The sequence below is a fragment of the Anopheles stephensi genome, chromosome 2 (genome assembly GCF_013141755.1).
Source record: "Anopheles stephensi strain Indian chromosome 2, UCI_ANSTEP_V1.0, whole genome shotgun sequence".
Lineage (NCBI taxonomy): Eukaryota > Metazoa > Arthropoda > Insecta > Diptera > Culicidae > Anopheles > Anopheles stephensi.
This window is the reverse complement of record NC_050202.1, coordinates 51,506,565-51,530,955: the sequence shown is the minus strand read 5'-3', so window position 1 is coordinate 51,530,955 and position 24,391 is coordinate 51,506,565. Positions and strand designations below refer to the sequence as shown.

The following is a 24,391-nucleotide window of genomic DNA, read 5'->3' as shown; positions in this document are numbered from 1 at the left end:
TTCCTCCTTTGCTGAATATCAATGCAAGGTAACAAGTATTCATCGAATTACTGTTCCGTTACCGTTCGAGAACGCCTTGCATGTTTTAGGCCCGATTGTTCACCCCTAGTGCGACTGAAAACTAGTACGAAGCCCCTGTAACCCAAAATGAATGGTAGGGTTAGCGGAGAGGGGGTTTTAATCAAATAATAACAATATTTTATTCGACTTTCTTCAACCAATTTTGACCACACTGAAAGCACACTGAAAGCACACTGTGAAGCTTTCGCAACGTGTACTGCGGATTGCATACCTTTAGGCGTATATCCTATAGTGCCTAACAAATTTTGTCAGGGGGGGGCCTTCTCGAGTCTTTTACCTTTCCTTTTTCATTAACAAAATGCAAATTTTGGTTTTATTTTTTTTTTCCGTGATTTCATCATATTTGTAATAAAAAAATTGGAACGAAAATAAAATCTTTCTCAGCTGTCAGCATCCATGACCACATGCATCACCCTATGTGAAGCGCTTATGCTCGTGCCGTCACGAGTCGGTGAAGAAAAGTGAAGAAATAGCATATACACAAAACAGGTATTTTAGATAATTTCGGTAATTTCCGTTGCTTTTACGGAAAAAAGTAAATTTCCTCGATTCTGGTTGTATTTGCGTAAGGCTCCCCGGAAACCGTTACCGCCCTTATCAGCGCGTTTATCGTTCTAATTAATCTGCCCCGATGAGGTCATCTTGCCGATTTGATAGTTCGCGTCCAGACTATTGCGCGTGTGTTTATGTTTGTGTTCCGTTGACATGCATGGTGTTTTGGTTGAGAAGAATTGATTTACGCTGATAAAAGTTCCATTTTTGGGTGTTTGGCCAACATAATTACGCATTCAGTGCACGGTGGCAACTGATGGTTAACCGATGGTACGAAAGTTTACTAACCAACGCGACCATTAGTTGAAGCGTACGAAAAGAACAAGGCGCCCGCTTTATGGCAGTACACCGCCCGCATTGGCTCACCCTTGCATGCTTGTGTGTAGCCGCGAGGGTTGATTAGAAACCAAACAAGAGCGGGAAGAAGGGTGTCTTTTCGGTGGTGTGTGCGCGCTCTGCCGTTTCAATGTGTTGGAGATCGGCGAGTTTGCGCCGCATGTGTGAGCGTGTGTGTGTGTGGCGTGCGTCGCTCGCCTTTGTGTATGGGTGAAATTTTCCCGCGCGTCTCCCGCACATCAAAACCACGAGAGTGGAAAACTGTGTTCGTCGGCCGATGTGAGTGTGGTCGAAAGGAGCGACGATAGTGAGGCACACGCACGGCAATGGAAGAAAAACTGCGGAAAAACTTGGCGGCTGCGTTAGTGTAGCGTGCGGTGGCTTGGTCAACGGTTCGGTGCGAAAATACTGCGACTGCGAATCTCTGGCACGGGAAAACTCTTGTACAGTGCACTGTAGCTGCTTAGGTTGTGGATAGGGAAACTCAGTGTGAAGAAAGTGTGAGTGAATTGTAAAAAAAAACACTCCTTTTTTCACGCGTTTGTTGGTGCATGGCGGGTGAAAAATACTGCCGAAAGAAAATTGGTCGAGCATGGCTATGAAATTGCGGTGAAATTTTCGACAGACAGGAAGGACATATCGCCGCGCGGCTGTGCTGTGCACAAATCAGTGTCGTCGGGAAAATCGGCACACATTGGGAAAAAGCTAGCGAGTGTGTGTGTCTGCGAGAGAGAGTGTGCGAATAGATTGTATTCACAGTGCAGGAAAACGTGTTCCACAGGATACATCAATTGGATTTATCAGTGTGTCTTTCTTTTGCAGCGTTCTATTTTAAAGCTAATCGTTAGACGAGCGTGAGGGAAAGCAAAATAGATTTTTTTTTCGTTCACTTTTCAAGCGATTTTCATGTCCCGTAAAGTGTCATCCTAATGGGTCTGTGGTTTGGTGAAAAAGGCTAGCCTACTTTGTGAAAGTGATTATTTTCCCATACAAAGCCCTGCTCTAGTGAGCTTCCTTTTTTTCGTTTTCCACAGTTGTGTGCCGTGGTTGCGAGTGTGTGTACCGAGTGCGTTTTTCATCCAACTTTACTGTGTATTTTTCCGATAAAAAAGTTTACTTACTACAGAAAAAAGGATACGAAAAATTTCCCTCAACAATTTTAGCCTCGTTTTTCCACCCATCCCCTAATAGCGGTGTGCCTAATTTTCCTTGTATTTCCCAACTCCGTTTAGTGTGCATCAAAGGTCTCCCGGCGGCCAATGGTTGCTTTGATTCGTGAATGTCCTTTTGTGAGAAGCGCGAGAGCGAGTGAAAGAGCGAGCGAGAAAGTGAAAATTGGTGCGCGAGTGTGTGTTGGTGGTTAGTGTTGTGTTTAACACGTGCGTTATTGATGGTGTGCGTGTTTACTAGTTAATTCACTGAAACCAGCAGCAGCAGCAGAAAACGTCGGAAGTGTCACAAAAATTGAAAAATCCAGTGTATCCGTGTAACGCGCGTCCTTTAAGCGGGTAGTGTGGAAATCTATCGTACGTAGTGTCCCGGAAAGCCAGCCCGGAAAATGGGAAACATACACACCGTTGGACCTAACGAGGCCCTCATCGTATCAGGTATGTTTTTTGGGGAGTTTGTTTGCCCTTTCAGTGTGATGCTTTTGCCTTATCGGGTCTGCCGGTTATGTTATCAATGGTACGAAAATAGAGACCATTGATATTACGATACGATTGGTAAGGCCAATCGTTTGGCCAATTGTTCCGTTATCAGAGCATCGTACACAAATATTTGATGTATTTAAGATTGTTAACAGTTGTTTTATTATTGGACTTTTATTTGGATGTCTCCGAAGATGGAACATAGATAAGCAAGTGTGCATTTGGTCAAATTTTTTGCATCATTTCTTACAATGTTTTCAACTTAACAAACGACAAGTATTCTAAGGGACTTAATCATCCCCTTTTGGCTTGGCGTTCCAAACCATGTCATGACATAGTTCAGAAGTTCCAAATAGATCCTTTAACTGAGTACGGGAAACTGGATACCCGTTAACGGATGAGCTTGCACATGCACCAACAACCACCACTTCTCGCGCCTAGGAAGCGATGGGAAAGACAAAAGCCATCGAACACTTGAAGGGCTTTTTCTTGGTTGTTGTCCCCATTGAATTTCGTCATAATGCCCCATGAACGCACAACCTCCTGCATCGTCCAAGATATTGCGTTACAAGTGTCTTTATTAAGGACGGGGAGGATGATCGGCCGATGAGAGGAAGGAGGAGGAAAATCGATTTTGAATGTAACGTATTCTAATAGTTCACTTGCGCTGGGATGTGTAAAATGATACTCCCGAACAATGGCCGTCAAACTAGGTAACACGACAAACATATACCTTTTTTTCGTAGCGCCTATCCTCAAGGAACTGCTAGGCCTAGAATTACTTGCTGACTTACTTGCTTTTTTTGGACATACCAATTTTTTCCTTGAAGTTGTATAAAAGGCTCGTTTATGGAGGTATTGAACTGTTCAGGCATATAATTGCCTCTCTCAGCGAGTTGTTAAATTTTAGGCAACTTGTTCAATAGTTCGATTTAGAATCATGCATTTTCCATCGTAGTGTCCATAGCTCAAGAAACTGTTCTTCCTGCCTAGGCGTTAGACAGCACCGGTTACTTGGACCAACAAATGCATGATCCTTCCAAGTGTCACTAGATTGCCGCACAAATCAATATAAACTTATCAATTACATCCCCAGAAAAAAGCGTGTCCTTGAAACCTGCCATCTTTGCATAGTTCTACGCTATTAGCAAGCGGATATCTTATTTATCTTAGTGATTGACAGCTATCAAACTAGGTGTAGGTGCAGCCCCAAAAATCGATCCGCCCCACGACAAGCACTCTGGTTAATTAAACGTTAACGCCTCGTATCGGCGGCTTCGTTCGATGCACAGACGATAAATCCTTCAAGCTTTTATTCTTTCACTACTGCAACACACCTTCATCGAAATGTGTGTGTTCGCTTAGGCAATTCTTTACCCCGGTCACCGTCTACTTAGCACGAACGATGGAACTCTTTACAGCCATCACCACCATCGTAACGCATTTAAGTAATAGCGGCAGTCCGTTTGAACAGTGCCGCCGTACCGGCCGTAGAACAAACTTTAAGTAACCGGATGCATTCCGTGCTGCTGTCCCGAACGAGCTGAGTCCCCAACGGCGTTAACTTCCTTTCCGGTCGTTCGAGAACGGGCGGAAGAAAACTCACTCACCGTCATAAAACTCTCATCCCTTCGCACACACACACACGGCTGGCGCCAGAATGTCCCATAAACGGGTCGCGTCGCGTCATCAGCCCATGCCGTTCGTCCTTTCGGCAGTTATAGTTTTGTTGGGTATTTTTTCTCTTTTTTTATTATTTGGCGATATTATATCGCGTACGAGGAACGTTAGTTTCAAGTTTGCCGTACGTTCTTAATGGTTGGCCGAGCCTACTCGCAGGCAAGGCATGAAAAATCGTTTCGCCAGTAACAGCGTGATCCGTCTTCTCCAGTTGACACTACTATATCTCGCGCAAAGTTCGGTCGCGAGGATGCCTCCCAAAAGTGCCCGATGGGGTTGGTACGCAAGTAAAATCGATACCAAAGCTAGGCATTGGTGCGTGTCGATGTGGCGGTATGTTGTCATAGTTGTATAAATTATTCGGTAAACGATGTAGCGCTGTCATTAGCAGTGGAAGGACTCTATTAATGACGATAGGAGAAGTAAGGGCGATTTAAACTATCACCTCGTATGGTCAGTGGTTAATACACAATAGCTGATCTATTTCTTTTTTTGACGAATGTAATTAAGGTTTAGAATAGAACTTGGAAATATCTATTTATTCCGTGGGATAATGTCTATTATCGCCATTGTTAGCTGTTAGGATGGCAAACAAAAACGAAGCATTAGTACGAACCTCGTCCACCATGTGCCTATCACGTGATAGTTCCGTGCTGTTTGATGCTCGATCGCTCGATTGCTTTCACCGTTTTGTTTTTCCCTTTTACTTTTGTTGTTTGTCGTTAGCCATTTTTCCCTGCTAGTATCACGTTCCCACGAGGATGTGATGAGGTCCCCATCCCTTTAACTCACACCCAGAAGAGGGAATGGTTAGTGGTTCGCTCCACCATTTTGCTCCACTTTTCCTGCAAACCGGCCTCTCTGACGTCATAGCGTCGTTCGGCAATGCTAAAAATAGCTAGTTGTAATATAGCCGTTTTGCCACTGCATACATCCCGCTGTTGGAGCATATCTTCACCATTCCTGTTCCTTCTCTAGACCCTCCCAATTCTTAGCGCTGATGGAGGCGCGCGCGCCAGTGAACTTTGGTGTGATGTGATGCTGCTATAGTGTTGGCCGGTCGATGGAGAATTGCTCGTATCGGACGTATCGGAAAACGGCAGCAGAGGATGAGCTGCTTGTGAGCGGCAGGCTAATAGAAAACTGGCTACCAGGGAGGCTCCTTGTTTGGTTCCAGTTCTGCTGGCAGCGATGAAGTTGTCGCGGATGTTCGCTATTTCCTGCAGCGCTGGACGGATGCTGCAGTGCCGGGGTGTTTTATGGGCGCTGAAACTGGGTCGGATGTAGGATTCCTGGTTCCTGGTGGTGTGGACTAGCGTCGACGACTATGACAAGCTAAACGACAAGCCATACTACAGAAAAAAAACGGGTTAAAGGCAGGACATTGAGTTGGGTGATAGATTCGGTGGTTCGGAGAACATACTGAAAAGATTGTTTTAAAAATAGATTAGAGATTAAAAGATGGAAAGTTCTTTAAATATATTACAGTAATTGAAGTTCGTTAGCACGATGAAGTTGCCTGCCAAACAGTCGTCAGGTTTTGCTACACTTCTTTTATCAGCTGCACAAGTGTGTTGTTCCACTCAAAATCTAAACTTATTTTGTTTTGCTATAAAAAAAAACTTCGTTGAGTACCAGCTCATGGCAGAAAGATTTTTTTCATTACTGCGAGATGCTGCTTCCTTGAAACGCTAGCTCTTGAACCGGGCGTAAGCGGCCAGCTCGAAACGGGTCGTATCTTTTATGTGTTTTAATGGTATGCCGGGTGGAAATAAACTCTCCGCCGTAGTACTAGCATCACCGGGCCCTGGCCAACGAGGGGGAAATGCTGGTTTATTCGTTTTGTTTTGTGTACCACCCACAGTTATTCATCAACAGTTACCATGGAGTTGTGTGTGTGTGTAAATATTCATATTTTAAATATTGCATCGAAACCATTTTCGCTTCCCGATGTTGTCGTTCGTACACGAGTGTGTTTGTATGGTGTTGGGCTTTTACATCGAGTGTCTTATTCACAACTACCGGATACTAAAAGGATTCTGGGACTTTAAATCTTTATTATCGAATCTGTTGTGTGTAGCGTATCGTAGCTGACTCGAACGAACATAACGTTCGGGGTGAGGGTGACTATGTTTCGAGGGTTCAAGTGTTTACCGTCGAGAGAGACAGAGACAAAGAGTGAAATGTATTTTAGAACGCTCGCAACTTACAACCCCCTCGTTCGCCTGATCTGATGTGGGCAAAAGGGGGAAAAAGTGGTATGCTATTTAGAATTAATTTTAGGTCTTGTTTGAAAATGATGCGCTTGCTGCAAAAAAGGGGTGGTTGGTACGAAATATAATATCGTAAAAAATGTTTGAAGAAATATTTTTACTTGATGATGGTCGCTTTTTGAGAGTTATCTAGCGAGGTGCTTAAGTTGAGGGCAACATGGAACTACGTTAGATGCGGTTGATTTAGAAGTTATTTGTAGCCTTAAAATGGATGCTAATGGATGGACTAAAATCGTTCAAATTAAAGCGAGGATGGTGTTCTAATCCACTGTGGGCTGAAAATCCAAGAGATTTATTTTGTTTTTCATTTGGAGATTCTGTATCCTGACGACTCTTAAAATCGGTCCAAGTTAATTTGTCTTTTCTTGTGTCTTTTTTGTACAAAAAGTATTATTGGGTTATCAATTGATTTGGGTGATGGAAACAGATGAAAATTTGTTTTAAATCGTTAATTTAAAGAGAGTTTTTGAGATAGATGAGGAACTGCAATTGTAGATTTATTTCTGATACTTACCTCTGAAGAACGACGATGTCGAAGACAATTTTGGCAATCCAACATCCAGTTGCTCATATAAGGCAGAAACGGTTGAAGATTATCTAGATTTTATGGTTTAGTGTATTTTTCAATCTATACAACTCTTAATTGATCTCTGCAGCTACCAATAGTTTTCTGGGGAACCTTAACCAATTTATGTGCAACAAAAATGGGGTACGTCATAATTGCCAAGGCTACAAAAACATTTAAACATATTCGGATATCTATTTTATGATAATCCTTGGTTAAGGTCTGGACTAATGTCGACAGGGCCACCTTGGAAAGTGTGGCAATATTAATATAATCTATCTAGTATTTATATTATCTTTATCAACTTGAATCCGGAATTGTGTTGTAATACATACGATACATAAAATAAAATACAACAAAAACGTTCTTGAAAAATCAATCAATCAATCAATTCAACCTTGAAAGTCTTGAATTGGTTTCACTACAAAACTTGCAATCCACAAAAATAGTCACTATGAGTTAGAACAGTTTAATGGCCATAGTAAAACGACCGTTACGGTGTCGTTGGCAATCGCGTTCATCATAATCTTTCATCACGGCGATTAGTGCATCATCAACCAGTGCCGTCGCCCTCGACCGGTTGTACGATTAGATTGGAAATGGTTCATTGTTGTTTCCGCTGTCACTGCGTTCCTGTGACACACCGCAGAACAAACTAGACCCACGCTTCCAGGCCATTGCAAGGGATTCCCTACGTCATGACAACCCATCGATCGGGCGTAAGGCAGAAGCGAGAGTGCCGGATTGGTTCGAAAGAAAAGAAACAACACAGATACCAACGATTCAAACGGTTGTGCAAGAGGGTTGCCGCCATTTAGGCGCACTTACGATAAGGTTAAGGTTTGTTGCTGCTGCTGCTGCTGCTGAGAAGGGTAGGGTTTTCACTTTTGGCATATCATCTGCAAATGACCTTAGGGGAGAGTGAACGTGAGACAAAATCGTCGTCCGGGAAATTGGATGCATATGCAATGTTTTGAAGTTGCTCCGGCTATGGCTACGTCGTGGCTTCCTAGGTTTACCGACGGCACACCGACGCTTGCCTAACTGATATTCACCCTGCGGTCGTTGTCGTCTAGTAGCAAGATTTTCCCCTCGCTTTTTCATTCTCCCTATTATTGCGATTGAAAGCAGGGAAAGCCTGTTCCTATACCTACGCGAATGTATAGATGTGGTGGTATAGAATCGCGTTAAAGCGCGAGGGCGTTGAAAACCGTGCGTTAGGCGCAAGTGAGACTATCGTTTTGGTATGCACCGTGCTTTGAAAGTCGCTGTACATTGCAGCAGGTCCTGTACTTCGCGCCTCGTTGTTCGGTTGTGAGACAATGTGCGGGATGAATAAATGATGTCCCTTTTTTTGCACGGGTTTTATGATGCATTTGAATGACGACAGTGTAGTACCACCTTCGTTTTACGACCGAAACCCAGTTAGAGGCCGGCAAGGATGTCTTCCCATTCAAAGGACATAAACACATGTGTGTGCTTGTCAATTCTGGCACACAGCCTGTTTTATGGCGTTGGTCTTTTTCATTGTGATTGTTCACCGAGCAGAGAATGAATTACTATGCAATGAATGAAACATTAGCTGAAATAAATGTATTTTTAGGAGACATGGTTCAGAAGAAATGCTGGGTGCTGGGATGGAATGAATGACTTACTTGAAGTGTTTTTTTTTGGTCGATTTCCCACGACTCGTGACACTAATAATTGGGCACCATGTGCTTAATTATTTGAATATATACTTCAAACCGTAATTGATACCGCCAGTCAGTGGAAGCCGATCCTTGTGGGAATAAATTGTTCCTTTTTAGTTCCACGGTTGAGAGCGACATGAGAAGCGGAAGAAGTACTTTGCGCGCTACCGGTGCAATTTGTCTCAAGCATATCACGAGTTCGGTCCTCGTTGAGTCAGACACGTTGAAGTAGTGCTTGAGTCACTTGAAAAAAAAAAACAAGTGACAACCGTTCATCCGTACTCATCACTGGGTGATGTGAAAAAAGCGGATTTTTGTCGTTACTTTCAACGCAAACGGAATCTTAAAATCAAAGAAGACTGTATGAAAATTGAATCGTCCATCCAGAAAACAAATTTGTCAACAACACAACCTGTTAAAGAGCGTGACACTTGTACAAACAAAAACCGATACGTTTCACTTTCGTTTGACGGTCGCGACCGGCGGACATTTGTGGGGAGGTAAATAAGCCAAGAAAGTTTACAAATAAATAGCGGCATTTATTGAGCTGATCTTACCCTAACATATCACTAGTATACTGTATCATGCGCTCGGTGGTGTGGAGTCTTCGGCACCATTACCCTGCTGCCAATGATCTTTGATGATATCGGCGGCTCGCTCTCCGATCATGTAGTCAATGGCGGCCGACTGTCCGGAAATGGAGGTCGGCACTACGCTCACATCCGCCACACGCAAACCCTGGACACCGTGTACACGAAGATCTGGGGCAACGACCGCTAGCGGATCATTGGCCGGTCCCATCCGGCAACTTCCCATCTGCTGGTACGCCGTACTGGACAGGGTTCGTATCGCACAACGCCAATAGTCATCTTCCCGTTGGTCCCACTGTTCACAGTTTGGAAGCGGTATACCGAGGACGCGTGCATCGTATCGACGCATGGCAGGAGATTTGGAGATACGTACCGCTTCCTTCACACCTTCCAGCATCATTTCAACATCCCGCTCGGTGTTAAAGTATCCGGGATAGATCTTGAGCGCACTGTAAGGATTAACGCTGCGTAGCTTCAAATGTCCGCGTGATTCCGGATGCAGCAACACCACACTGGCCGTCCACTGATCGTTGTGTACGTTTTCCAGCGGACGGTACACCTTGTTGTAGATGGCTGTTTTGATGCGTTTTCCCTTGCGCAAACCAAGTCCACCGTCCGAGACGAGCGATCCGGTCGAAAAGACGATCGCAATGTTTGGGACACCCGGTTCGGTGGTAGCGTTCGCGGTACGGATGAAGCTGATAGCTTCCACGCCACCGGGAACGGTCAGTGGACCTTCGCCCCGGAAGTAATCGCCCAGGGAACGCAACTGAAACCGGCTGTCCGTGAGCAGTGCCTGACCCGTCTCGTTTAGAATGAACGTGAGCCCGTTAAACACGGGACTGTCGACGAAAGATTGACCCACGGGAAGATTGCTCACCAGCGGCAGGTTAAAGTTCTGCAAATGTTCTCGCGGACCAACGCCGGAGAGCAGGAGCAGTTGGGCGGAGTTGATGTTACCGGCCGTCACGATCACCTCTTTGCGTGCGCGAACCTCATAATTTCGGAAGTGTTTCGTGTACTGTACACCGTACGCAGCTTTTGTGTCCGGATTGATCAACAGCTTCAACACCTGACTGTACGGTTGCACGTACAGATTGGGACGTTTGTAGAGCACCGGTTCGACAAACGCACGGTACGCCGTTTGACGCATGCCACGCAATCCCGTCGTCTGGACGTACGACACGCCGAGCTGCGATTTGCCGTTGTAGTCGATCTTGCGATGGCCAGCTTCTCGTGCACCGTTCACGAAGGTACGTGCCAGATTGGTACGGAAGGGAGAAAATTCTACGTGCAGCTCACCGTTCGTACCGTGGTAGGAAGAGTTTTCCAAACCGCGCAGTTCCGCGCGTTCCGATTTGAGAAAGTACGGGAATAGGTTCGCGTGTGACCAACCAGGATTGCCCTGGGCAGCCCACCGATCGTAATCGGCGGGATTACCGCGGCCGTACAGCATGTAGTCGATCAGAGTTGATCCACCGAGTCCTTTTCCGTGCGGTAAGCTGCATCGCTGATCGATCATACCTGAGAGAAGAACAATTAAAGATCAGTAACTCTCACTACCTAACACTAGAACGCAGCACCGTTCATACCGTAGCAGGAGGTATTTTGAGGCTCTGCAATATCCGCCCAGTTGTACTGGGAGTTCTGCAGAAACGTAGTCAGCAGCGGGATGTTCTGGAGATCATTTCCTCCTGGTCCTGCCTCCAGCAGTAAAACCTTCCACTGAGGGTTCTCCGACAGACGGTTGGCAAGTACACATCCGGCCGGTCCAGCACCAACAATTACGAAATCGTACTCGGGCACTGATTGGTGGTAATTGACACCTTCTGGCAGGAGGAAACAGAACGATCCAAGTATTAGAAGAGAGCATTAAAGCTATTTCCTAAACTGAAACTCCAAGCGTCACGATCACGCAAAATCACTAAGCCACGATGGAAGAGAAACCACCGGACAATTTATCGTCTCGTAGCTAAATTTCACTTTTTCTCCCACAGCAGATTGCAGCTTTTGCTACTTCCTGCTTTGGTATCAGCTTGCTTCGGAGTGGTGTGTCCGTTTTGAAAGTGCTGCGCATTAGAGTCGTTGCCGAGCGGGTAGACACAGGAACGGAACGGAATTGCATAGCGATGGAAGTAGTGATGTGATGTTGGAGACCTACCGTCCGGATAGTGCTCGTTAATGTACCGTCCAGCATGGGCAAGTGTTTTAAGCAGTAGAAAGAATCCGTTCGCTGAGAGTGCACCGAATGCAGCGATCAGGATCACCGCAATCCACAGATGTCTCATGATCTCGCTCGCCCTATGTTACTGTCTTCAAAACAAATGCACCCGTGCAACTGTTAATGGAAGCGTTTCGTAACGTGTCCACTTCGCGCACTGTCCACAGCACAACTGATCAGCGTTGGTGCGTCTTTCGCGGGACCAACCATGAACTTGACAATCGCTGAAGGAGGAGCTCCACGACGAAGACCGTGACTTTGGTGTGTGTGCGCGAGCGTGTGGAGTGGGATTCGTGGCGTGCTTTTATGCGCGAAGACCGATGATGAGCCGGATTGTCGCGCCGTCGTCTGTTGGCCTTTGGAACGACCTGCCAAGACCATGCGTGACCATGATCGATCGGATTCCCGGGCGGTTGTGTAATGGAAAGCGATTGGGGAAGCGAGGGAATGGATTTTCCTCCTGTCGGAGAAAAGGGTGTTCGTAATGTTTTCCCTTCCGATGTGATATAAGCTTCAGTTGAGTTTAGGGAGGTGTGTCCAGTTGTGTTCATCGGCGGATTGGTTGATCGCGGTTTGTTTCGCCAAAAAAGCATAATTTGCTGGACGGAAATAATACCGTTAAACGGTGAGCTAATGGGGGAGTCGTAGCGGTTTGTTGGGGTCATGATCAATCTTTTCCTTGGCGTTGGTTTTACATAGTTTTTGGATAATATTTTCTTTAGCTAATGATGTGAAAGACAACCTTTGGGGAATGTTGGTGCATTTCAAATAGCCATGTCTTCCGATATCAGTTAGCAGCTTATTGAAATAGCATGTGTTAACCTCAAAAAAAACATTCTTAATGTGTCACATGTGTTTTTGGTGCGTTTGAATGGTTGTTTATTGTTTCAGCCACTGAAGAGAACAATTAGTGTACTGACTAACCCTGCTGATACTAGGTCAGCAGAGTCTTAAGTCAGAAGCGAATGGCGTTCGGTTTTTTGCGTGCTCGCGCTGGGAACGAAATCGGTGTCAACGGTAAACTTTCTCCCGTTCTGTTTTTGGGACCAGGAAAAAGTCATTAACTTGCCCTGAACAAACCAAAGCAACTATGTTGGGGAGATAACAAAAAACAAAAGCCACAGTAACCCAAGAGTATATGACGCTACTAATTAACCTCCATGCTAGATGAAAAACGCCTCATCTCTCAGGCATGGATGGTAGGAAAGGATGCGCTCGTAAGGTTTGTTCACCTGTTTCTTCACCATTTGTTTTGATATTTTTTCCTCCTCCTCCAGTCCTATCCAGTGTGTCAGGCGCCACAAATCCTCGCACTCGCACTTCATATTAATCTCACGTAGAGATGCGAGATTTGCTGGGACCCGTGTTGTTGCACTTTCTTCTCGTCCCAGACTTCGGCCAGTTGCTCCCCGTCCCGGACTTCTCGGTCATTTGTGCGATGGCTCTGGACCACCCGTCCAGAGTGGGCGAACTTTAATCGCACGTTGCGCTCCACACTCCACAAGGCAACGGAATTTCTTTGTCCGTCCATTTCTTCGCCACTAAGAATGTTGGTGGCGATGGAAGAAAGTATGGTGCGAAGCTTTAGGCATAATGGGCTACAGGTTGTCGTGCTTTGTGAGCCAATGACCGGTAGTTCTATATCGGGTTCCTTTCAGCGGGTCCGGGAGCTCCGTTCGGGTGGGAGTTCGTTGTCCGTAAGGATGTTCTTTCTCTTTACGCGCTTCACATACACACAGCCGAGTTCCATCCGCCGGACAGGGAGCGAAAGGAAAGCTGATTGCAATTACATAAGTTATATCGAGTGCATGGGCTGCAGTTCTACCTCATGCAACAGTATGGCGTTGTGGTAGACATGGCGATTGATTTTTCACCGTATGTGTGTGGTTGTACAATGTCTAGACGTAAACCGGTTCGGAAAAATCTTTACCCCTCATTCGACGTGCTTGCCGTGTCAAGAATTATGATGTTTGCTACATTTCTTGTTGTTCTGTTGTTGTTGAAAGCGCATGGTTCAAAGAGAGCTTGGGTTTTTTTCTCTCCCATGCAGCACTACAAAACTCTCGGGACGCAAACGGGGGCATGTGTTGTAGTCGAGGAATTTATTCTGTTTCGATTACGACCGACGTACACGAAACGGCCTTCAAGGATTATAAATACAACCGTTAGTTCGGTGTAGTTCGGCTAGTCTTTCGCCTGTTGGTAGCGTTTCCGAAGAAGACGACCGGGACGGAAGTGGACCTAGCTGTGACCTGAAAGAGTTCTCTTGTTTCACCATTTTGGCAAACCCGTGGGTAAACATACGCTTTCAGTCTCGTTTGCACCAGGCTGGACGATGCATACGGACGACACATATCGACCTCCTCCCCAAAGCATGTGCTTATCGGTTGGTTGATTTAGTCATCGGTATATGTGCGGTGTCTTCTAGTCAGTTGTTGCTGGTGGTTCGTTGAGAGTTTGTGGCGCGTTGTCACGTTGTTTGTATAATAAATGGCTTAATTGGTGGGTGATATTTGGGGTGGTTGTGGTGGTAGTGGTACGCATTTTGCTGTACTTGGACAATATACCGTGAGATGAGTTGATAGTTCGTGGTTCGGAATAAGTATATTGATTTTTAACAGAGCTCAATTTGACATAGTTATGATGAAGATTGAAGATATTTAATATTTTACACTTTTTTAAGTATAAAGCTATTTAAAATAGAGCTATTTTACAAAGGTTTAAAATTCAATTAGAACGAATTAATTCCTCAGGACTGCAGACCAATTTGTACGTCATGTAGCACCTCCTGCAGATCCCTTGTGAGTTTTTAGTTTAACCCAACGTCCATCGCTATCGTTTATCCTACCTAAGGAATATATTGAAATATTGAAGAAAACAAAATTGTATAGCAAACGTGTAGCGTATCCAATTGCAACATCTATTTCAGGCTTTGAATGGTTTTCGCTGAAGAATAGCAGATCGTGTCATCTTACGCGAATGGTGCTGTCAAAGATCTTATATTTTCGGTCAATTGATGTCTTCAGTGCCTCTGTATGTAGTCTCACTTCATTTTACTGTTGTAGTGAGCGACGCATATGACAGACGCGCCCTATGCCAACCATGACCTTCAGACGATCGTCTGTCCAGACGGTTTCGTCCAGAGGCGCGAATTCGTAGCATATTGAAGCGAAGACGCTGGGCTGCTATGCTAACACGAAACGGAAGCCTTCGCACTCATTAAAAATGCTTATATGTTTTCACTTGCCAGCTTCTACCCTCATTGTTAGCAGTGTAATGCTCATTATAGTGCGGCAAAGTGATGCGTTTAACGAATTTCGCAGTTGTTTGAAATCTCCCGTAATCTCTGGCGGTTGAAACCCTTCTCGGAACAATAAGGAAACGTTTGGATAAAATGTTTAAAATTTTACTGCCTCTCGTAAAAAAGAGCTTTTGGGTGTGCTGGTTCTAACTCTCGGTACCTGTAATTGAAGCTAAATCTCGTTTTAATTGAAGGGTATTAGGAATAAACATGTCTGCGTTTGTACCATTTACAATATGGCTCTATTTGTACTCGTATTAATCATTGTTATTATTTCAAAATAAGATTTTTAAATGTTAAAAAATATTGTACTGATCATAATTTTCCTCTTTGACAATACGGCATCAGTCCGTAATAATTAATAAATAAATAAAATAAATAAATAATTTTCCTCTTTGTTTTCTTTTCAGGTACTGTATGTTTATGGTCTATTTAACATAGCTCTTGACAAGACGGTGCGATGCCTTGGATCCAAGCGTTTAATCATGGCTGAAGGTTACATTTTGCTCCGGAAATGTAAATGCGGCAAACCAAAACATGACTATAGTTCATGACACGTATGTTATGTTGCAAGCCACTTTGATTAGTACCTCATAGGAAATAATTTATTTCTTGGTTTTGGGCCTTATAACTTGTTTTTGTCTAGATTATTTTAACAAATTTTATTACTTGTGGCAATCTTTCTAATCGTTTGGAGGATTTCTTTAAAACAAACGTTATGTTATAATTAAGCAGCTTTTTCCACTAAACACCTAGTCATTTACAATTATTTTTTCCGTTAATTCTAACCTTAGTAAAGCGGTTTCAAATTACCCTCGCTTTGAATTATACCAGTTCTGGAAACGCTTCACGTGTGTAATGCTTGCTGCATACATTTAGGGGCAACCGTGTTTCAATCGAATGCTGCAGCTGCTGGACTTAAACGTAAAGGCAGATCCAAGCTGTGTTCTAGTTCGTTGCCCCAGTCCCAAGCATTTTTGATCATATCAGACGCCTTTTCCGCTATCATGTACACCGTAGCCTGTGTATGACCGTTGGAGACCGGCAGCATAACACTCGCATCAACTATTCGAAGGTTTTCAATGCCATGTACTTTTAACTCTGGCGATACGACGGATTGACCGTTTTCTCTCCTACCCATCGGACAGGTGCCGTACGGTTGATCTGCTGCATGGCCTACGTGCCGTACCACACAGCGCCAGTAATCGTCCGTACCGTACCGTAGTTGATCACAAGGCGGAGCTTGTAGTTTTCTTGTCCGTAAACCAAGCTTTGCAAACTCCTCACTGTGAAGCAACTTGAGACATTCCTTGATACCGCGCAAAATGTCTTCTATATCGTTTGGATCCGAAAGAAAATTTGTGTAAACTAACGGGTTATCGCTAGGGTTCGTTGTGCTAAGCTTCAGGAAACCTTTCGATGCCGGCTTTAAGTGGATGAGGCCGAGTGAGAAATACTCTCGTGTATCTTTTGGTTCATACTGGAACAGGATCTCATGACTCGGTTCGGTAGGGTTGGTTTGTGGTGCAGTGTTTAGAAATGCTATTGCTTCCAACTTCTTTGGTGATACAGCTGACGGTAACGTTCTATTCGTTGCAAGATGTATAGGAAACGATACGAATCGAAGGTTCATATTTTTACCGACCGGTAGATCTTCACGCACCGGTATGCCCAGCCCATCCAGCTGCTCTTTTGGCCCAACACCGGACAATAGTAGGAGTTGTGGGGTAAAGATGGGTCCTGCCGAAAGGATTACCTCTTTCGTTGCACGTATTTTACGTTCCTGGCCTTTAACAAGTACTTTCACGCCTACCGCTTGCTTGGTCCGGGAGTTGATTAACACCTTGGTAACTCGTGCTGACGTCATTATATGTAGGTTGGTAAAAAGTTGCTTGTAGGGACGAATGTACGCGTCGGTAGCTGTAATGCGTCTTCCGCGGCGATTTGTTACCTGTACGTAATCGACGGTTTGGTTCGTTTCGGTGTTGTAATCGGTCGTTCTTAAACCGAAACGATTGCAAGCGGCCACAAACGTTTGTACGAGGGAGGATTTGTCGTCCAATCGGAATATCGGAACCGGTCCACCTTTACCACGCTGTTGCCGCACGGTAAAGTCGGTTGAAACGTTGTAGCGATAATTTTCGAGTTTTAAGAAGTATGGCAGTAAGTTCCGATAGGACCATTCCGTATTGCCTTGCCTGGCCCACGTATCATAATCTTCTCCACTTCCCCTGACGTACAGCATGTTGTTGATCAGAGTATTTCCTCCCAGGCCCTTACCGGCCGGTATTTCGCACCGGTGATCGCGTGCTCCTGTATGCAAATGAGGAGTGTGAAAGAATGAGGATAGTCAAAAAAAGTGATCTCCACGTCACTTGCTCACCGTGACATGCGTGCATCTGAGGTTCTGCTCTAACATTCCAGCTTACATCCTGGCCATCTTTCGGACCGTCACCAGCTTCAACTAGCAATATATTCCACTGCTGTAACTCGGCCAACCGGGCAGCGATAACCGAACCAGCCGTACCACCGCCAACAACTACAAAATCGTACACTGTCCTATAGCTCACCACCGCATCTGTGAATTAAGCGACAAAGTTCATTGACACGTTTATTCGGCGCTTGACATTATCGCGAGTCGTGCCCGCGCGCGTGAAGTCTACCTGGTAGACTTGATGGCGGCGCCGGCGGCGGCGGCGGCTTTGGCGATTCTGGTGGGAACGATGGCGCCGTTGGAAGCAAAATGTTGTTGTTGTTGCTGTGCAGCCATTGGTGCTTTTTGATGTAGAGTGGCCACCACAAAAAGGATTGTGCGACGCCTACAACGGCAGCAACGATCAGGAACGGTGTACTGCCGAGCCAATGCATGCCTTTTTTCGGAACGCACCAAGAGATCACTGCAGGTAACGGATGTGATAAACTTCACGAAACCAACCCGTACCGGTAGAATAGATTCACGATTCGATCGTCTAGACGATCGAAAGCCAACTGTTAATGCCCGGGGAACAGAACAACCGCGTCGCCGCATTTGCCATTCTTCGGTCACTTTGTTGTTTGATTCTGGCTTTGATATTCCCTAGAGCGCGATTGCGAGCGTTGGAAGTATTTAGCAGGTTTCTGGAATATAACGGAAATATTAGCATTTTGTCTCGTTTTGTTTATTCTACAAACTTCCTATACAAACGAATTTGGAATTGGTTTCGGTTTCGTACGCGCAGTGTAAGTATATAATGAAACTTTTTTAGACAAAAATGGCGCCCTTCAAACATTTTGCTGGCAAATAAGAGGCACTGAAGCTGTTGCGATACTTTTCCACCAGTTGAACCAACAGTACGTTACGCATTTGATGTGATAAACGTAAGATGAGTGTTGAAAACCTGTTTTCTCGGCTGCGAATTACGATAGGTGATTCTGAGTGGAGCGGATAGCGAAGTCCAGACCACCGGAATGCTAACGAAGGAATCCTGGGGTGATAATTTAATGAAGATCATCCTAAACATACAGATCTTAGTTTTTTGAAGCAATGATTCATACAATGAGCGTTTTATTCTATTTGAATTATTTTTTCTAACTATTCTGGCTTGGGCCGTTTATGCCTCTTAATCCACCTATGGTGGCTGAGATTGTAGCGACGCCGCTCTTCACACGACAGGACCGGACGTCGATTCTCGTCGGTACTCAGGACTGACTATCCAACTATGGGGATTAAATCAAGTCAAGTAGGCCACAAATGATAGGCCAAGACCTCTTGGGGTTGCAATATCAAAGTAGAAGTAGAAGCAGTCGACGATTCTGGCTTATCATTACTTTGAACGTGAGTCATCGGACAGTTCAAGACAAGTACATTATTCGTTATATTTATAACTCTCCGGAACAAAATTTGCTGAAGCGTGAAGGCTTCTGGTACGAAGGATTTGCACTCACAATTCTTGCTGAATTTATCAGACGCCATCAACTAATTCAACTTTTTTATTTTTGAGGACATTTGTTCAAGTTTATCAAGACTGCTGCAAAGGATCTAGACCGTGTCTTAGTTTCCGCCGTACCGGTGCGAGAAACCAAACAATCAATCGTTGATGACGGTTTTCCAGCTGTCACTGCTTTTACAGCAGATATCAATCGTTCAGGGTTGTGATGTTGTCACCGGTAAGACGCACCGCACTATTTCCCAATCCTTCCAAACCAAACGAAAAAAAAACAGGTCTCGCGTGGGCGTGCTTTAGGGTAGGTCACGTTAGATGGTTTCAAGTTCAGCAACGGTAGCAACTACGCAATACTGGACGCAGCTGGATAGCACCGGTGTCTGGTAAGCTGGTGACAGCTTGTTACATAAACGTAAAAGCATTCGTACGACGACCTTCCTGCCGAACAGCCCGGCCGAATTCGACCAATTAGTCCGTAACACTCGGGTGCAAAATATTTGAGCCGCTCTTCTACGTTCGATTTGGCATGCTGATAAAAAAAAGAGCGGTGCTGTGAAGGGTACCATGCTCCACGGCTGTGTAACATCAACCTGTGCCTTTTAGTGATGTGTCGTCAGTGAAGGTATCATCTGCCGAACACCGATTCCAACCGAGATAGTATTTCGATCAAGATGCTTAGAAAACGAAGATTTCCCATCCAATTTCGCTAGTCACTTACGATTCGACAGAAACGTGAGCAAACGTGATGGAATGGGTCCTAAAAATATTTTACTTGGATATCCTTAGAAGCAAAAAATTGAAGATACATAAACATTTTAACGATCGAGTTCTCGATGGTGCTGTACATTGATTTTATGTTTAGCCCCAAAACGGACACGTACTTTGCAATAGTCCATTCCCGTAGACTGTTGGAAGCTGCTCTCAGGCTGAAGTGAAATCAAATAGTACATTCACCTGTCGGCATTCGTGAATTTTGAAACCAGTATTTGCTGGAACATGCGACAAAAACTTAAAAACTGCCAACACCGTTGACCCACTAATCGTTGAGGCTACCAAGCCGGTTAAATGGTGTTGCAGGGTATTATCCCAAACCCCAGCAACGATTCTAGTGAAGTTTTTCGTGTGTTGTACGATACGAAATCGAACGGTTGCTAATCAGACCATTGACAGTTTGGATTCCGAGTGTGCTAGGCTTATGTCAAGGTTCTTGTCTACAGCGAGAGCCCCGACAATGGTAGCTGCTCGGGCAAACCGGTAAAACGCCTCGCCATGACGAACAACAAAGACAAGATGTGCACGGTGGACATATGGGTTTCCTGCAGTACAAGATGTTCCGTATCGTAGTGAGGAACATTAAATCCATGTGTAATGTTAATGCTTTTTTACATTCCTTCCGTGTTCCGTGGGTAGGCCTGTGATTTTCAACGGACGCAGATGATTTGTCTTACAGTGCACTCGTACTCCAAAATCCAATGAAGACTCTCCAAGATGTAATGGCTGTGCTGGATACTCATATTATGAACTACAATACCTTTATTGTATATGGATACAGCTCTTACTAAAAACAAAAGCAATATGATGTGAACAGTTTCAACACTAGTATGAGATCACAATCAGAACTACTGTTTTTTTTTTACAAGATAGCCCACTAAGAGAGCCCGGTTTAAAACGCTTCGATCTTGATATTCGATTTTTTAACGATTCATATTCGATTGAGTGTCCCCTTTAAACGCACCCTGAAATATAAAGCAAACAAGATACGGGTGTTATTTTTTTTAAATCAGATCCTGCACTACCGACGATGTGTGCGTGACCGTGACGTATCTGGTGGAGCTACGCGTTACAGGAAAGCACCACTCAGCCTAACCTCACCGCACGGTGGTCGCGGAATTTTTATGATCCTCAACTGCAATGACCATTTGGGGTAGCTTTTGTTGTGGTTGCTCTGCCCCGCGCGCGTGTGTGTGTGTGTTTTATCATCCCTCCACCACGCTCGGTATATGCACCGTGCGAAGGGTGAGCATGGTAAATCGTTGGTGCGGAAAGCGGTGAGATAGTGAGATGCTTTTGGAAATCTAAGCGAACCGCTGTTTGGTTTTGGGCGAGTGTCACGATATGCAACCGGTCAGGATAGAGATAGAAGGAAACACGCACGAGTAGCGTAGGATTTGACAAAAAAACACCAGTAGTGTTAACAAGATCAAACTAACGAGGTTTAGTATCGCTCCGGACACCGAGTGGAGTTGACCGCTTTTTTCGGGGTTGGTTTGTAGTATAGGACCTGCAGTGGGCAGCATTAGTAAGATGAGTACAATAATATTGTGCAATAGAGTTAGTCGGTTGCTGTTGGTGGTTCTGTTGTGTTTGTGTCTGGTGGTAAGATGCTCGGTGTGCCAGTGTCCGGATGCGAGTGGTTCTGAGGATAGTGATTCGGCAAATGTGCGATCACTCCAGGAGAACAGTATCAAGCAAGCGCAATTGTTGAAGAAGTATGATTTTGTAATAGTCGGTGCAAGTCCTTCGGGATGCTTGTTAGCCAATCGGTTGAGTGAGATAAAGGATTGGAACGTGCTGCTGATAGAGGCTGGTGAGCAGGAAAATCTGTTCGTGCAGGTGCCCATCTTTTCGGCGTACCTACAGTCAACTAGCTATAACTGGGGATATCTTGCCGAACCGCAGAACTATTCCTGTTGGGGTAAGGATATGTGAATGCGATGTGGATGCGTGACAGAAAGCTGTACAGTAATATTACGATATCTTCACAGGAATGAAAGATCAACGGTGTAGCTATCCACGCGGCAAGGGTCTCGGTGGCTCAACGCTGATCAATTACATGATGTACGTGCGGGGAAACAAGTACGACTACGACCAATGGGCAGCGGCCGGTAATGAAGGATGGTCCTACGACGAGATACTGCCTTACTTTATGAAGTCAGAAAAATCATACCTTCGTGAGGTGAGCAAGTATCACGGTACGGATGGTAATCTGGATGTACGATATCTGCCCTACCGTACCCGGTTGGCGAAACTGTTCGTGAATGCGTGGCGTGAACTCGGTCTGGAAAGTGTGGATTACAACGGAGAGTCACAGATCGGTGCATCGTACATTCAGTCAAACGTTCGAAACGGTCGCCGACTGACGGCATACACCGCATTCCTCGAGCCGATACTCGATCGTCCGAATCTTCACATACTTACCAATGCACGGGCAACACGTGTACTGATCGATCCGACGACCCAGCAAGCGTATGGTGTGGAGTTTATTAAGGATCGCAACCGCTACACGGTTTACGCGGAAAAAGAAATTCTACTCACCGCCGGTGCACTGCAAACACCGCAGCTACTGATGCTGTCCGGTGTCGGACCGAAGGATCATCTGCAGGAGATTGGGATTCCCGTGCTAAAGGACCTACCGGTCGGACAGACGCTGTACGATCACATCTACTTTACCGGGCTAGCATTCGTGACCAACACGACGAACCTTTCACTGCACGGTGACAACGTCCTTACGCTGGATGCCTTTCTGTCGTTTCTGCAAGGCCAAGGACCGATGACGGTGACAGGTGGCGTCGAAGCGGTGGCCTTCATCCGCAACACCACCAACCCCGAAAGTGCGGCCACACCGGCCACCCTGCCCAACATTGAGTACATTCTGACCGGTGGGTCGCAGGCCGCCGATCATGGCAGCGGCATTCGGAGCGGGTTCCGGTTGACGGACACGATTTACAGCATCTATAAACCGTTGGAAGCGAACGAGCGGGACGCAATGACGGTCAACATCGTGTTGCTGCATCCGAAGTCGAAAGGTTATCTGCGCCTGAAAAGCTGCAATCCGCTGCACTGGCCTCGGTTTTACTCCAATAGTCTGAAGGAGCCGGAGGATGTGGAAACGATACTGCAGGGTATCCGGTCGGCGTTGCCGCTGATGAACACCCGGACGGCCCGCCGGTACGATGCGAAGCTGTACGATGTGCCACTGCCGAACTGTGCCAGCTTTCGGTTCGGTACCGACGACTACTGGCGCTGTGCGATTCGGACGCAGACGACCTCGATACACCATCAGATATCGACCTGCAAGATGGGACCGTCGAGTGATCCGACTGCGGTCGTATCGTCCCAGCTGAAGGTGTACGGTGTCAATCGGTTGCGGGTAGCCGACGTTGGAGTGATTCCTTATCCGACCAGCGGACATCCGACGGCCACGGCGTACATGATTGGCGAAAAGCTGTCCGATTTGATAAAAACCGAATGGTTGGGACAGAACATCCCTACGGCAACCGGTACATAATGCGAGTCAAGAGTCATTTATACAAAAGTTTAGATATTTGTTATTCGTTTTAGCTTGAATTGTGTTGTTAGTGTGTGCGTGAGTGTGCGTGAGTGTAGAGTTTAAGGAAAGAAGCACTGAAGAAGCTACGGATGAATGGAAGTGCCGGACCAGCCAAAGGCGCACGTGGTAAAGGAAAATGTTTTCGAAGGTTAGAGTGCGGTGATAAGTGCTGCCTGTATCGCCATGGTCAAGGGTACCCGATGATATTGGGGCCGATCGTTTTAACATTCCATTTTATATGATCGCCATCGTGGGGTGGGCGATGCTTCAGAAACGTCGGAAAGTGATAATGCTGTTCGATGGCACTGGCTGGGGATTGCGTGCGACGAAGAATGCCGTGATCGTGTGTTCGTAACGTTTTGCGGACCTAAGCGCCAATGTCAAACGGATCGAAAAAACATGTATTAGGATAATCGATACAGGAAGGAATGCTAATGAAGATCGCTTACCTGATGATATAATCGTTTGTTTATAGTGTGAAACAGCTGATCGTTTGTGAGATCAGTGCTGAAAATGGAATGTGAAAATGAATTCGTCTGTTGTATGCTATTAGGTTAAAAGTAGCAGATCAGTGGGGCAATTTTGTTAATGCTTAATTTGTATAGAAGGGAGCATGATAGAATTTATAAATAATAAATAAATGAATATTGTTTTGTAGGACATTGTTTTGCATGCCATTATAGAAAATGGATTCACGATATAAGGTTCACACGGCAGGACCGGGGTTCAAATCCCATCCAGACCGCCTCCCCGTACGTTGGGCTGACTACTTTACTACGGTTAAAATTAAGTCATATTAAGCCAGAAATGGCAGTCCGAGACCTCTCGAGGTTTTAGTGCCAAAGAAGAAGAAGAAGTGATTAATCGTAATGTATCCTGACTTGTGGTTGAATATTTGTTTACATGTCATAGAGTGCGTATGTAACACATGACCAGGTCGCACATCCTTGCAGGAAACTCGGTCCAGCGATGCGCGATTCCCGTAAGATTAGATTCTACCTGATCCAGCCAACGAGCTCGCTTTGTTCCGCTACGCATTGTGTCGAACAGGTCGCTAACGAGTATCTTCCTGTGGGAGCATAAGCCCGGCATCTTCTTTAGGTGTCCCAGCCATCTTCTCCATTCGGATTTAGCCAGTCAAACATTTCTCGCATACATCGCCAAAGATAGTCCATACCACCCGCTGCATGGCGTCCTCT

General features: G+C 45.4%; 4 protein-coding genes across 44 annotated transcripts in view; 2 read left to right on the top strand and 2 right to left on the bottom strand.

The window, feature by feature from the left end:
* The first annotated feature begins 478 nt into the window (after positions 1 to 478).
* LOC118502631 (flotillin-2) overlaps positions 479 to 24,391 on the top strand; it is a 158,674-nt gene continuing 134,761 nt past the window's right edge. For 4 of the 40 annotated variants that reach the window (XM_036035016.1, XM_036035043.1, XM_036035051.1 and 1 more), the window contains exons 1-2: positions 479 to 570; positions 2,202 to 2,576. In XM_036035016.1, the coding sequence (XP_035890909.1) occupies positions 2,528 to 2,576 (49 nt within the window). In that variant the 5' untranslated portion in view covers positions 479 to 570; positions 2,202 to 2,527. The other 36 variants (XM_036035055.1, XM_036035042.1, XM_036035048.1 and 33 more) reach the window with 26 other exon arrangements.
* LOC118502624 (glucose dehydrogenase [FAD, quinone]-like) lies at positions 9,364 to 11,913 on the bottom strand. Of its 2 annotated transcripts, none has more exons than XM_036035003.1 (3): positions 11,579 to 11,913; positions 11,010 to 11,246; positions 9,364 to 10,941 (listed from the first exon to the last, which is right to left on the bottom strand). In XM_036035003.1, exons 1-3 carry the CDS (start codon positions 11,703 to 11,705, stop codon positions 9,410 to 9,412), a joined length of 1,896 nt encoding a protein of 631 aa, XP_035890896.1. In that variant the 5' UTR covers positions 11,706 to 11,913; the 3' UTR covers positions 9,364 to 9,409. The 2 variants fall into 2 exon arrangements, with proteins under 2 accessions (XP_035890896.1, XP_035890897.1); XM_036035004.1 differs by having other exon boundaries at positions 11,010 to 11,243.
* On the bottom strand, positions 15,355 to 17,843 carry LOC118502630 (glucose dehydrogenase [FAD, quinone]-like). Its single transcript, XM_036035015.1, has 3 exons — positions 17,603 to 17,843; positions 17,323 to 17,517; positions 15,355 to 17,252 (listed from the first exon to the last, which is right to left on the bottom strand). The coding sequence occupies exons 1-3, from the start codon at positions 17,805 to 17,807 to the stop codon at positions 15,832 to 15,834; spliced, it is 1,821 nt and encodes a 606-aa protein (XP_035890908.1). The 5' UTR covers positions 17,808 to 17,843; the 3' UTR covers positions 15,355 to 15,831.
* Positions 18,080 to 23,805, top strand: LOC118502623 (glucose dehydrogenase [FAD, quinone]-like). Its single transcript, XM_036035001.1, has 2 exons — positions 18,080 to 21,557; positions 21,628 to 23,805. Exons 1-2 carry the CDS (start codon positions 21,167 to 21,169, stop codon positions 23,148 to 23,150), a joined length of 1,914 nt encoding a protein of 637 aa, XP_035890894.1. The 5' UTR covers positions 18,080 to 21,166; the 3' UTR covers positions 23,151 to 23,805.

Excerpts from the sequence above, each read along its gene's own strand:
- LOC118502630 (XM_036035015.1), bottom strand. The coding sequence starts at position 17,807 with ATGCATTGGCTCGGCAGTACACCGTTCCTGATCGTTGCTGCCGTTGTA. Across the intron at positions 17,518-17,602 it reads GCCGCCATCAAGTCTACCAG|ATGCGGTGGTGAGCTATAGG; the intron begins GTAGACTTCACG and ends CTTAATTCACAG. Across the intron at positions 17,253-17,322 it reads TCAGATGCACGCATGTCACG|GAGCACGCGATCACCGGTGC; the intron begins GTGAGCAAGTGA and ends ATTTGCATACAG.
- LOC118502623 (XM_036035001.1), top strand. The coding sequence starts at position 21,167 with ATGAGTACAATAATATTGTGCAATAGAGTTAGTCGGTTGCTGTTGGTG. Across the intron at positions 21,558-21,627 it reads GCAGAACTATTCCTGTTGGG|GAATGAAAGATCAACGGTGT; the intron begins GTAAGGATATGT and ends ATATCTTCACAG.
- LOC118502624 (XM_036035003.1), bottom strand. The coding sequence starts at position 11,705 with ATGAGACATCTGTGGATTGCGGTGATCCTGATCGCTGCATTCGGTGCA. Across the intron at positions 11,247-11,578 it reads TAACGAGCACTATCCGGACG|AAGGTGTCAATTACCACCAA; the intron begins GTAGGTCTCCAA and ends TCCTCCTGCCAG. Across the intron at positions 10,942-11,009 it reads TCAAAATACCTCCTGCTACG|GTATGATCGATCAGCGATGC; the intron begins GTATGAACGGTG and ends TTCTTCTCTCAG.